Raw genomic sequence first — 14,146 nt, 5'->3', positions numbered from 1 at the left:
AGTCCTTTTAATTTAATCGTCATGTCATGCTGGTGATGAGGTTCCTCAATTTCAGTCCAACATAAAAAAATGGCCAAATAGCTTCAGGCACATGAGGAAGCTCTTCTGCTACAGCTCACCTGGCTTCATGGCGTTTGCCAAAATACATTTTATAAACTATTTTAAAAATAGTATTTGACGCGAACGCGTCGATAAATATGCCTCCGCCTGTGTTAGATGTCCCGCTGTTAGGTTTGATACTTGTGCCAAGTGTGGTTGGAATATATTAAGTGGTTCACAGGTCATCGTGATAAGATTTTCCAATTAAATGTCATATGACCCTTGACCTACTGACCCCCAAAATAAAATCAGTTCATATTTGCCTGACAGTCTATACTAGCGGCAACGTTTCATTGAAATCCCTTTCGTGGTTCACGAGTTGTCATGGTAACGAAACAACAGATAATGGACGGAATGACGGACAACCCGAAAACACAATGCCTCGGCCTTTGGCTGAGGAGGTCAAATGATTTTGCTTCCTTCATATCTACCTCCCCTTGAAAGACTATAACATGAAAATTGAACAAGTCGGCTTGAAAGAGTTTACATTTTATTCTGAATACAGTAATGCACTGTCAGCCTAACAGATGTTATTAAAAACAAAACAAGCAAGTACATGATCTTCAAAAAATATTTCCTGACAATTGCTTGAGGTCGTTTTCAAACGGGAAAAAAGGCAAACAGGTTAATCTGTCCCATTGTCCGAGACAGTCTGGACGCGGTCACGGGAAATCAAGAACATCCATTGGTCCATAAAAGCGTCACCTTCATCACTTTTGAAAACAGCTGTACGCAACTCCTGCGCTCTATACCACATTAAATTACGGAAGGTTGTTATAATATGCATTAGCAAATGCTTCATCGGTTACACTAATGCACATATAGTTTGTGCTGTTTGTCCTGGATCCTAATTCCTCTCCAATTCAAACTACGACGTAACAAAACCACAAATATCATCCTTCGCATGAGGGGTCAAACTATAACATCTGGACAACTCTCGTGTGCGCACGTTAGACGTTCGTTTCGTCGCCCAATCATCGGTGGACCCTTCAGAGCACTTCTCTGGCCCGACCAGTAAAAACCCATCCTCCACACCCCTCCCACCCCCCAAAAAGTGACTTCCACAATCGTGGGCTGTGCGGTCAAAAAAGCAAAAATCCCAAGATTCCACCGTGGCAACAGGATGGATAAAAAGCACAAATACATCGAGAGAAGTTCACAATCACATTTGTGGGCAGGACGTTGTCAAAAAACATAATGTGGTCATTTGCTGTAAAATTACTGCGTGGAATGTCGAGATCTTTTAACAAGGCCAAAATAGCGTGCGGTAACCTGGCTGTCGTGACAAGGCCCTGCTTGATTATGCTTCCAATGATTCACAAAGTATGAAAAGTACGAGGAAATACTGCGTGTGCGAGTTCCATTTCCTAATACAGTACTCCGAACAAACGCTATCTAAACGATAATTCTCACCATCTAACTTGCCATTTACCACGGCGTGACATTCAAAGCCATTTACATATGGGTTCGGCAAACGAAACCTTCATTTACGAAACAAGTACTGCAGAGTTAGTAAAACGAGCTCGGTGTTTTGAGAAGAATTTTTTTTTCCCCCCAAGTCAACACCGAAGGCAAAATCTAAATGCATTTTAGCAATATGCTACTACCATTAGAGATGTCTGTGCGTTAAGCATGTGCCAGCAACAACTTCACTTTTCAAGCATTTGGTGGTGGTACGATCCGTTACGCGAGCGGGCATTACCTTCTTAGTTACCCACAAGCTGTGACATCAGCCTTGTGGGTTTTCTACCATTCAAAAAAGCCATCACGTAGGTTTCTGGCTGACTGCGCGAATTCCGGTTTCGACACCACATCCTGTAGGTATGACCTATCCTTTAGTAGATAGGCCAAGCGGTACGACCAGGTAACAATCACATCCCAGCACTTCATTTGTTTGTTTTTGTTTTTTTTGTAGCTGGGTTCACAGGCATTCCTTTGTACCCAATGAGGTAATTAATCAGGGGTTGCGATGTGAGGAAGTTCTGCGGTGCATCGGTGGGGAATATTGCGCCAGCATACGACCGGTGATATGGTAGAGATTCGACGCTAGACATCGTTCCGGCGGAACGAACTACAAAACAAAAGATATTACTAGGCTGCAGAGATGCACGTAAGCATGGTGGAATAGATAACTTGTCCCCACGAGGTGCCTTGCAGGCATTGCTTCATGAAGTAGGGGTGTCTCTTCATCACGACCTCACAGGCAGAAACCCATCATACAGATGTCTCCACTTGTCCTTGACAACTGCTCATGCTTGCCATTTCAATTTGTACCTTCCTGAAGGAGCAAATGAGGATATTTCAGCAAAGTGCGAGATGTTACAGACCTCAAATCTACTTTCCTTTCTTTTTTTAAGACAACTTGCAAAAATATAAGTTTTGCCAAAACATTCAAAATCGATGAAAGAAGGCAATGGTATTTTGGACTGAAAAGTTCTTCGTTTTTTTGTTTTTTTTTTGATGGTATTTCGGAATGAAAGAAGGCGATGGTACTTTGGTTTATCAACTGAAAGGTTTACGCATGATTGAGGCTGGTGGAAGAGCTAGGGCAGAATGGAAGGGAACAAAATGGAAAGGGGGAACACCAACGTCAGAGTAGAAGTGAGAGTGAGATGAAGGGGCGTGAAGATACTGCACACAAGCTGAATGTAACACAGCAAAAAGGGGAAGGGGGAAGCAGGGATGAAACAGAAAAGGTGCAATTCAACAAATAACTAACAAAAAGAGGGGAGGGGTCACAATATCCTGGAAGAAGGAGGGTGCTTGGTAATAGGGTCATTTGAGGTAGAAGATATAATGATGGATGGGGGATGATCTAAGATAGTGGTAAAAGCTGTCTTGAAAACCTGGATGGAAGGATGAGATAGAAGAGAATATGGAAGTTGCTTCTGCAGGTGGGGAAAAAAAGAGGAACGAATAAGTGGAGGTGAGCAGTAATTTTGGATTTTAAGTTTCATCAGAATGGGGTTGATGGTGGACCACATGTGGCCGGCAGAAACCTAGGGGGACAAAGCACGGAGAGGGCATAAGGTGAAAGACCAGAAAGGAGGCGGTAGAAGACATGGAGACCACCAATCTGTCTGTGATGGGAAAGTCATAGGCCCATAGACTCAGCTTCATCGCAGGCAATTCCAAAGATATTGAAGGCCTTGGTTTGCATGACGTCAAACAGAGCAAGGTGTGAGGTAATGCCACCAGCCCAGAAGGGAGAGCAGTACTCCAAGCTGCGGATGAAGATCTTGTATGTGCATAGGAGTTCAGGTGTGCCAAGGAAGGACTTTGCACAAAAGAGAATGCCCAGTCGGCGGCTGCCTTTGGAGGCCAACTTTGAAATGTGGTTTGCCGAAGAAAGATCATGGCAGATAGTGAGACCGAGGTGTTTGAGTGACAACTTCCTCAAGAGGATTGTTAAGAAACTATATGGGAGGGTTTGCCAGACGGTCCGTTTGAAGAGAGAGAAAGTGAGAGTGTGAGATTTATGAGGATGGAGAGACACATTCAGTGTTTGACCAGCTTTTGATTCTATCAAGGTCTGAAGAGAGGGAAGAGGCTACATCCTGCCTGTCTGAAGGATGAGGGATGTCACAGCAGAGGCTGTAGTCATAAACAAAAAGATAAAGAGGATGTTCCAGAGATTCAGAGAGATCATTTATGAAGATCAGGAATAGCACTGGGCCCAAAACACTGCCTTGGGGCACTCCAGCCTTGACAGGGAGAGAAGGTGAAAGAATGCCATTGAGAGTCGCACGTTGGTACCGAGAGTCGAGGAAGTCAGAAAAAACCCAAGAGTGGAGTTGGCCTTGGATACCATAAGAGACGGTTTGGAGAGCAGGGGCGGGATGCAAGACTATTGGAATGCACGAGATGTATCCTTTATCGCAGTTTTGACAGTGAGGGCCTCCATCCATTGTTGGGTGAGTAGAAGCAGCATGTCCAAGGTGGAGTGACCTGGTCTGAACCCAAATTGGTGATATGAGATGAGGCTGTTAGAGAAAAGGATTTCATATCAACTGAGATGATGGGTTCCATGACCTTGCTGATTGGATGTAAACTGATAGGTGTGTAGTTAAGGGAATTGTTTGTTTTTTGCACCTTTTTATGTAATGCGGTGAAGTTATTGGCTTTCCAAGCAGATGGAAGATGACCTCAGGCAAATAATAAGGTGAAAAGGGCAGAGAGAGGATGTGCAAGAGCAGCAGTGCAGGATTTTAGGACACGCGAGCTGATGCCATCCAGGACGGTTGCACACCAGCTTTTACAGGGAGAGAAGAAAGGATTCAGTTGAGTTCCCCACGTTGGCTACAAGAGTAGAGAAAGTGAGTAAGCAATGTGTGGAGTTTGTCTTGGATGCCAGAGGCAGAGGGTTTGGAGGTGGGGTGTCAGATTGTATTGATTATGTCAAACCACAAGGACAACCTAGGAAATGGGGAGGGGCGATTAATGCAAGCAGGGGTCAGATTTATCTGAAGAAACTTTAGAACACTTTCAGTCATTGCAGTCTGGCTCTGTCCTTTGTTCAACCTGTCATGTCATCGGAGTGTCATACCGGTGTTTAACCTTCGTCACATCGATGTGCTTACTCTACCATGCATGCAAAACCGATCCCATTTCCAATAGTAATTGTAGAAATAAATGAAAAGTCCAAAATAGGTCACGGTGACCTGTAGATTTTCCTCAATTTGTTATTATTTCACAGCTGTTCAGGAGAGAGGTCATAACATTTGCTCTCATTGGAGGAACTATGAAGAGGGAGAGGGTGAAGCAGCGGGAAAGGGTGAGCACAGGATCAACGCTTCTGGGTCACACCGATCGTAGGATCTCCATTGGAGCTCCAAGAGAAGTGTACCATTTAGGAATGAAGCAGGAGATGAACATATGATGATGATGATCTCATGCATAAAACACCAATAAATAAATAATTCCTTCTCCACCCACCCTGCCCAACTTCAAATTCAGCAAACGCAAAACCATGCATGCTTCAAAACACCATGGTATAACGACGGACGGACATTCACCGGGGCACAGGGCAACGCAAAATAAACCGCTTATATGGATGGTATTAAATGAAAATTTGACACCCATCCGGAATATTGGATCCTTACCTCGGTCTACGTTAGCCTACACTGAGCAAGCATCAGAGGCGCTGATAAAAAAAGCAAAGTTTATATTAGTGACTTGTTCATTCAGACTGAACCGTGGTAAAACATCAAAGCTGTGCACTTCATAATTATTTACATCAAAACAATGTGGATGCAAAAGGAAACGCAATCAGACTTATCACATCGCGGAGCATTTGACAAACGAGGGTGATGGCATTATGACCGCCTGCACTTTGGGGAAAAGTGCGAGAGGAGAGAAAATAATTAGGAGTACCTTTCCTTCACCACATCTGGAACGATGTGAGCATTGGCGGCATTTCCAGACAGCGCCCTCCAAACTGCCGTCTTGGCCATTTCTTCCGAGATGTTGATGACGGAAGGATCCTCAGAGCTATGTAGAAAAAGATAACCGTAGACAGGGTTACGGTGTGAATGGATTTCTGGAGTTAGGAATCAAAGATGGTCACGATTCAAATATGCGACCCATCACTACATCATGCACCCATCGATGCACATCTATGATATCCTCTACATAGGCCAATTGTTTCCCATTCTGTTCCTCTCAAGCACTTGTAAAATGAACGGGCTGAATATCGGGATACAAATCCAGATACGATACTTGATTAATTTTTAAGTGATTCTTCATCATTGAGAGATGGGACCATATATAAAAACCACCTTTAGAGGCCATTTTTCCCCGCAAAGCGGGGGTTGGCCTTTTTCGGGAACCGTGGTTGTTGTTGTTTTTCGGTCCCCTATTTGAAGCAATGTTTTACGGCCGGATGCCCTTCCTGACGCCAACCCTTTTTGCCGCCTTTAACGACAAACAGGGAATTACCAGTGAACTGGTACTCAATTAGCCGACCTTGGAAGGATGACAGGCTGAGTCAACCCCCCTGGCGTTAATTCAGCGATCGACCGGGATTCGAACCCAGGATCCTTGGATCCTAAGCCGGCACCCTAGCCGCTAGCCCAACACCAGGGATGGGACCAGAGATGGGACCACCAGGGACCAGAGATGGGACCATATGTCGCATGATATTTCAAAACGTTGTGAATGAGTTATGACAAAACTTGGTGGATGAGTTGGTTAGGTGATGAGAACAAGTCGATTCGATTTTGGTTCAGGACCGGATGTAGATCCTGCCTATCATTGGGATACAAAACAAACTGTTCAGCCTGGCGGAGGTACATGCTCTACAAAGTGCCGCTCTACTTCCTCCTGGAGGATACCCACCTCATATCCCCAATACCATTTTGTAGTTGGTGAAGCTGCTGACTGTTGTCGTTATTTCCTCCATGAGCCTCTACCCTTGTATGTCCATCAAAAATACCGAGGTTGAATTTTTCCAAAAATGGTTTTCTTGTCCAATAGTATTTGGAAGATGTAAGGGTTTAGGACTTGTTAGTTTCAAGTTCAATTTTTAGGGGTGTGGTACAATCAGGATGGTTCAACCCTCAGTCAACACTTCTGCCATGAACAGGCATTAACCAGTTGCTCCAATCAAATCGTACAATCCTACTACGTCGTCGTGGGTTATATTGGAGGCACAAAAAGGGAAAAGACAATGTGCAAGACGCATAAATCACATGCATTTCGGGAATTCATCTATCTATAATTCCAGTAATCTCTGTGTGTATGTTTGTATGTTTGTATGTTTGTATGTTTGTATGTCTGTATGTCTGTGACCGCTGTTTCTCGACAACCACGGGTCCGATATACTTGAAACTTGCCAGGTATATTGCTGGGGACCCGAGGATGTGCCTTTTCAAGGTTTCATATTAATCGGAGAAGTAGTTACCGAGCTATGTCCAAAAAACGATTCAACCAATCAGAGAGCAGCGAGCTATCACGTGTGCCGAACGTGGCGAACAGACTCTGCCTCGGACGGCACATTTGAGAGCGTATTCATTTATTTCACGTTGGAAAACTATGTTGCCGTTAAACTATGTTTTAAAACTAATTAAAACTAATTTGCGATTCATCGTAACTGCGATTTGCGACCTTCCGGACAGTGAAGACTGCACTTCCGGCAGCCAATCACAGAACGCGTTATTGCGTAGGCGTGGCCGATGTGAGAGCGAGCCGAGCCGAGCGCGTGCGCCATTACGGTTCGTAATTCGATTTCTTCCGGAGAAAATAATAATTTCTCGATTTCTTATGCGCATTATTTCTCCCAATTCAGTCAGAGCGAAGGGCGGAAGCGAAGAGCATTGTTTTTTTTGTTTACGGGCGTACGGGCGGGGTAGAGCGTACGGGTTGCGTTATTTTTTTTTTTTGGCAAGGAACGGGCACCCACGTACGGGCATGCCCTAGTACATCTAAACTTTAGAAAGTGGAAAAACATTCACAGTGTAGAATTAAAATAAATAGAATTCATAGAAAACATTAACCTACACCGTCTTGAGAAGAAAACGAGATGGGAAAGGTCTTTTAAACTCTTGCTTATTGCCCTCGCCAGAGGAGAGGGTATTACATCTGGGTCCGTTTGTCTGTTTGTCCGCACAGAATAATTATGGTTTTCTCTGCAACCGTTGGTCCGATTGGCAGGAAATTTTCATCAGAGGTGCTCCTCCACTTGTAGGATTTTTAAATGATAATTATGACGTCATAGATCACGTGGTACAGGCGCCATCTTGGGAAAAAACGAAAAAATTTGCACCTCTATCTCCAAAAGTGCTGAATAGAAAAAATTGAGACATGGCTCATTGTAAAGAACTCTCCATGGGGAATAAAATGTTAATGATGATGTCATAGGTGCCTCCATTATGACGTCATAATTCGACAAGTACAAAACCTCATCCAATCAAGATGAAATTTCTTGAGCGCCATGTCGGCATAAACTGGTGGAGAAAAAAAAAAGATGATGTCATCGGTCACGTGGTTCGGCCGCCATATTTGTTTTAAACCACTTAAATACCACTATATAAAATACCACCATATAAAAACCACTTAAAACGTCCTGGAGAGGGTCTGTAATCTCTGATTGCTCTTTCTTGTTGTGTTTCCGAGCACAATCTACATTTCATACCAGCTGCCATTTGGTCTGAATCTCCATATTTCCCAATGCTGAGAGCAAGCAGCAAAGTTGCTTGCTCAAGATGACATTTGATTTGATTGGCAAATATGGTTGGTTGAGATGACATAAAATGGCATAATATTTTGTCCAAGTACTGCTGAAGAAAAGGTTTTTGAAAGTGGCAAGACACATAATTATATTGAAGAAAAAAAAAAGAAAAGAAAGAAAAAAAAGGTTGAAAGATAAAAAAAACAAAAAAAACATCACTTCCTGGAAGTTCACCGTCATTGATGCACGATGCAGCATCTTTCACGCCATCTTATTTAACACGCCACATTAGTTTTCCATGCCTGTTATTTGTGTCCTTTATTTATTATGTACTTAAAAACATTAAGTTTCCTGTTTGGAGTGATTTTCAATTTTGTTTGACTGCTAGACAGGCAGTCTGATTTTGTTTGACTGCAAAAAATTAAATAATCTTGCTCCCCTCTATGCATGCTTGCTCGGGACGAGATTCCATACAATTTGCCAAATTCAGAGCCAAAGTACTGCTAAACTGCAGGTTCGTGTTTCAATTCTCGGTCCAGTACGTGTTCTGCAGTGTTCAAAATATAATATTCAATTGAAATGAAGTAGTGAGTTCCTCAATAATAATAGATCGATACCTGTAGACAGACAGATAGACAGACAATGTGAACCAAATGCTTAACTTGTTTTTTTGTTCTGCACGAGCATGGCATAAACGCGAGTACAAACCTGTATTTGATGCTCCGAACTGGGATCTTCAATATATTTCCTCCCTCCAGAGGAACCTGCACCGTGCCCACCTCGGCCACTTCCAGCGTCCGCTTTGCCACCTGGAAGCAGCACACCAAATCACGTGGTTCTTTCAATCAATAACTCACAGCACTACAAAATGCAGTCACGATAGTAGTGTGAAATGAGTGTTGTATGATTATGGACTTTATAAGGTTTGTCCAGATCTCAAATAAATTTGACAGGAGAACGGCAAAAACCTCTGTTCATCTAGATTCTAGTGTGACCAACCCTTAAACGAAATATATGACAAAACATTTATGACCGGATTTGAAAACTTTTATCATAATATTTTTATATGCTTGGAAACATCACATGGTGAGACACTCATGGACAGGAAGCAGGAGGGGTCTACGGTGTTTCATGACAATGTTGAGACAAATTCCCTTGGAGCAAAGAGCCAATGTTTGCGCTCTATATGGCTAGCTGTGACAAGAAAAACAGGTGCAACCAATTAGCCTGCAGCCAGGGATCACCTGGTTGCTGTAATTCACATTTTGGAAATTCTCACATAGCACTTTCTGTGTTTTGCATCATCTGCAAAGCCTTTATTCACAAGATAAAAAGAAAAATGTGGGTCTCAACTCAGCACTTCCTTGAAGCTTTGCATTATCATGTACTTTTAGTTTTCTTTACACAGATTAGGACTCATGGAAGAGAAAAAAGCCGGAAGGTTTTTGCACTTTCGAAAAAAAACAAAAAAAAAACGAACTGTGAGCAGTGATGATAGGTTTCCAGGCAAAATGGCCACCATACCATGTAACTGATGATGTCATCATTTTCAATAAGTTTTCATTGTGGGTATTCGATCATATCTGTACATTTTGGTTTGGATCGGTTAAGTGCTTCTGGAGATATAGATTTTCAATTTTTTCCCTTAAATCCAAGATGGCCACCATACCATGTGACTGATGTCATAGTTTGCAAAAAATATTTGTCATGTGTATTCAATAATACTTCTGAAGTTTTGGATTGATCTGTTGAATGGTTCTGGAGATATGGATTTTCAAATATTTTTTTCCTTAAATCAAAGATGGTCGCCATACCACGTGACTGATGACATAGTTCAGAATCATTTTTCCCCATGGGTAGTTGATCACACATATTAAGTTTTGGATTGATCTGTTGAATGTTTCTGAAGAAAAGATTGTTTAATTCTTTTTTGCTTAAATTCAAGATGGCCACCATACCACATGACTAATGGCATCATTTCAAATAAACGTTCCTCATGAGTAGTCAATTATACCTGTAAATTTTGGTTTGGATCGGTTGAGCGGATCTGGAGACAGATTTTCAAAAAAAAAATTCCCTTAAATCCAAGATGGCCACCAAACCACGTGCCCCATAACAGGGTTTTTTAAGGCAAACTTTTACCCCCATGGCTAGGCGATCATATTTGTAAAATTTTGCGTTGATCTGTTCAGCGGTTCTGGAGAAGTTGATGTTTAAAGACAACTTTTTCAAATATTTCAATTTCAATTCAATTTCAAATTCAAACAAAGACAAATATTCAGTATACAAAAAAAAAAAAAAAAAAAAAAACTACGTCATAGGCAATGGCAGCCAATGTAAGTCAAAATTGCAAAAACAAATTCATGATGCACTAAGTTGCATTGGTATCTATACTGAGTTAAAGTTCGCTATAACGGTTTTCGTGGAATCATCTCCACAAAATGTGTAAGAATAATAATAATCCTTACAAAAACAATAGGCTTCCAGTGGGAACCTCAATGGAAGCCTCAATGGAAGCCTAATTAAAGCTTGAAAAAGACAAGCTTAAACTATCAGTCTGCACATAACGAAGCAGCACGCACCTGCTGCTCTTCTTGCTGCTTCCGGTGCTCGTCCTCAATCTTCTTCTTCTTGCTTTCAGGAATCAAGTCGTCAAGCCAGCTGAGCTCACGCTTAGAGAAGCAACGGTCCATGAGTTTCCGCACGAATACAAGCGCGAGCACCTGCGAGATGAGAAGAAAGGAAGGTTGATGAGATGCACGGTGTCGCCTTGAATGTACACTGTACTTTGCCAGCACACGGTGAATGAATCGCTGTACGCGTCCGTGCATATCTACTGGGGGGAAATGAAAATGTGAAAAAATATTCAAGTGGATATCAATTTTAAATCCATTGCGAGAATTAAATGCACATGCGATGTTAGCACTGGATCACTAACCATCATGGGGAAGACTATGGCTGCAGGAGTCGTTTTGATGGCCCAAAGAAGCACGAGGCACAAAAGCTGGATAAGGGTGAACAGGTGCACTTTTCGAAGGGGAACATGCCGCAGGTAGATGAAGTCGGGCTGATGTTTCGCTGGCATCGCAAACAGCTTGAGACGATCAAAGAACTGTGAGAGAGGTGTGCTCAATATCATATTCCAAAAGGGTCACGTCACAATTATCCCCTGTGGGGGCACTGGTGATCCGTTACATTAGGTCTATAGTTCACATCGCTGTGTTTTTGCACCTTGGTGAAGTCCTATTGGATATTTACTAAATGGAGCTGCTGATCCAGTTATACACCAGAGACCAATATATAAGGGTAAGGCAACATGGTCATTCCCCAGCCGAGTCCATGTCGGAAGCTAAAGCCGAGGCATCAGTGCAGTCCCACTCTATGAATACCTTTATAACATGCCCAAGCAAGTGCAGGTGGATGGCTGAAAATGTGCATAAAATTAACCTGCCACCAGGAAGCTACAGTAAAGTCTTCACGTAAATAAACCATTGAGCTGCCTTTCTCCCCAGTAGTGCGTACAAGGAAGCCAAAAGTGTCACCAAGAATTGCTTACACATGCCTTGTTTACAAGATGTCACAAAAAGTGTACAACCCGTTATTGCACCGTTGGGTGGCCTGTTTGGGGTTGCGGTATTGCCACTTGCCTCATGATGCCGTGGCCATGACCCCAAGGTTAAAATCCCACATACATTCCATGTTTATCTGCCAGCTGTCCAATAATGTCCCTGTAATGAATGCAAACATAGTGCGGTACATACTCTGCACGTGTTAAACGTTCTGTTCTGGCCATTCTCGATGCAGAGCATCGGTGCTGCTAAAGCAGTCAATGGACACAGAATACACCGGTTTGCCAATTCTCTTTCCAATGGCAGTCACAGAGCAGGAATTTGTGATTTGGCCACCAATCGACTGGCACATTATGGCCTCCGTTGTTTGAAAGGCACCCGAGGATCTTTAACGGCCACTAGCGAATGTTGGCGGATGGGACACATGGATTGACGTCCATTTTGAAGAGTACCGTAGTGCATGTACTGAGGTGGTGCCTTGCTGGAGAATCATCAGGATGGAAGTTTATAGTTGGATCGGATATAGAAGTGAGATAAAGCAGCTCAAAGATTAGTATGCCACCTCCAAACTATCCTGTCAGCCCCATGCGATGTATATACGAGCTCCTAATTAAGCTTCAGGCATTGCAAAAAGTGAAAAAGGCTCATGTCCCATTTTCTCCAAATCCAAATTTTCTAAATCCTCCCCCCCCCCCCCCCCCTTGCCAATTAACTCCCTCCACGAGATGGAAGACCTCTCATGGGACACCCTAACTCACAGCAGATGCACATATTGCGATACGATATGTACCACTCTGCAGTCATGGTGTCACCCTGGCACCAAGACCTCACGCGTCTCACAAGGAACTTGGTGGCACTGTGAGAAAAGCAAATTAAACTTCCCAGGCAACGCAGTGGCTAACAGGCAGTGATGACAGCATTTTTTTCAGATGCATATTAATGTGTGCCATTAACACCTCTGCCCCTCTGGGTTTTGCTGCCAGGGTTAAGAAATTTGGCTTCCCTTTGATCGTGGGGTTTTAGTCTGGCAGTAGTGAAGGCAGGACTCTCTAATGCAAACATAGATGGATTAAAGATTGCAATGTAAATGCTCCGCTCTGAGTAGGCCACAAGTCCCTGTTAAAATAGCATTAAGTAAAAACCCATGCAGGGCACCGACAGATGGCGAAACAAATGATTTGCCCGTTATGTGATGTATGATGTATCATTCTTTGCTGTAGCATCTAGAAAGCCCTAATTTGTGTGTCATGCAAGTTCACACGTCTTACGTGGGATCAAAGCGTGCGGAGCGCGACGTGGGGTGTTTGGACGATAATAAAGGAAATCCTGGCAATTTGCGTCGCACGTCACGGGATGCATCATCGGTGGTGGCAGGTATGCAGAAGTGTGAAGAAAGCTTGAATAACCGCACTTGCGTGATGAATCACGACATCAAACGCGAGGTACAACTTATAACACACAATGTCCTCATTCAACACGATTCAATCACACCGACGATTAGAGAAGCTGTAAACTGGTATGTCAAGCCACCTCCCATTCGACGGATTGGCGACTTCGACAGGATCGACGGATTGGCGACTTCGACAGGATCGACGGATTGGCGACTTCGACAGGATCGACGGATTGGCGACTTCGACAGGATCGGCGGACTCGGCGGGAACAAGCGACTAATAAATCCAAACCACAGGTACCGCCTACTCACCCCTCCTCCCTCGGTCAAAATCAACAATGTTGATATCGAGACTGTTCACCTCCATAAGTATTCGGGTATAACGACTGATGATAATTTACCATGGTCAAAACACTCTAAATCACTGGTTTCCAAAGGACAGCAACACCGATACTGTCTTCGGCAATTTAAATCATTCCGGTTTGATAAAACGATTATGAGACTTCTTTTGCGCTTCAGTAATTGAGAGTGTTATCTTGTACGGAAGCCGTGTCTGGTTCCACGGTGTCAAAAAAGGTGCTTTGGTAAAACCGCAGAGAGTAGCGAAACAGGCTGGAAGGATCCTCAGAGGAAAGATAGACAGGAGTGTAATTTCTCATGAACGAGTTTTAATGAAGGCTAAAATCCGTTATGGACTATAGTATCCACCGATGACACAAGTATTTATGTAAGACGAGATCTTTCCTTAATTCGTGTGTTGAATTGAACCGACATCCTTATTGTGACCGATCACTTATTATTTATTATTACCGGACTCAATTATTGTGCATTAGCTTGGGGGACAGGGGAGGGGAGGGCGGAAGGTTAAGGACAATAAAACTTGTATAATTTCTTCCGTCCACTACGGTGGACAGAGGTTGT

The 14,146-nt window shown here is 43.2% G+C and overlaps 1 protein-coding gene across 4 annotated transcripts in view; it reads right to left on the bottom strand.

Annotated features, from left to right (window-relative positions):
* Positions 1–572: 572 nt before the first annotated feature.
* LOC137429915 (electroneutral sodium bicarbonate exchanger 1) overlaps positions 573–14,146 on the bottom strand; it is a 192,901-nt gene continuing 179,327 nt past the window's right edge. For 2 of the 4 annotated variants that reach the window (XM_078779969.1, XM_068120286.2), the window contains exons 21-26: positions 11,205–11,378; positions 10,849–10,989; positions 8,975–9,075; positions 5,473–5,589; positions 5,202–5,242; positions 573–2,377 (exon numbers count right to left, since the gene is read on the bottom strand). In XM_078779969.1, coding sequence (XP_078636095.1) covers positions 5,218–5,242; positions 5,473–5,589; positions 8,975–9,075; positions 10,849–10,989; positions 11,205–11,378 — 558 coding nt within the window. In that variant the 3' untranslated portion in view covers positions 573–2,377; positions 5,202–5,217. The remainder of the gene's footprint in view (positions 2,378–5,201; positions 5,243–5,472; positions 5,590–8,974; positions 9,076–10,848; positions 10,990–11,204; positions 11,379–14,146) is intronic. The other 2 variants (XM_068120285.2, XM_068120284.2) reach the window with 1 other exon arrangement.

The sequence above is a fragment of the Myxine glutinosa genome, chromosome 6 (genome assembly GCF_964187855.1).
Source record: "Myxine glutinosa chromosome 6, kmMyxGlut1.1, whole genome shotgun sequence".
Taxonomy (NCBI): Eukaryota; Metazoa; Chordata; class Myxini; order Myxiniformes; family Myxinidae; genus Myxine; species Myxine glutinosa.
The sequence above is the reverse complement of the archived record's forward strand: the minus strand, read 5'-3'. Positions and strand labels throughout refer to the sequence as shown.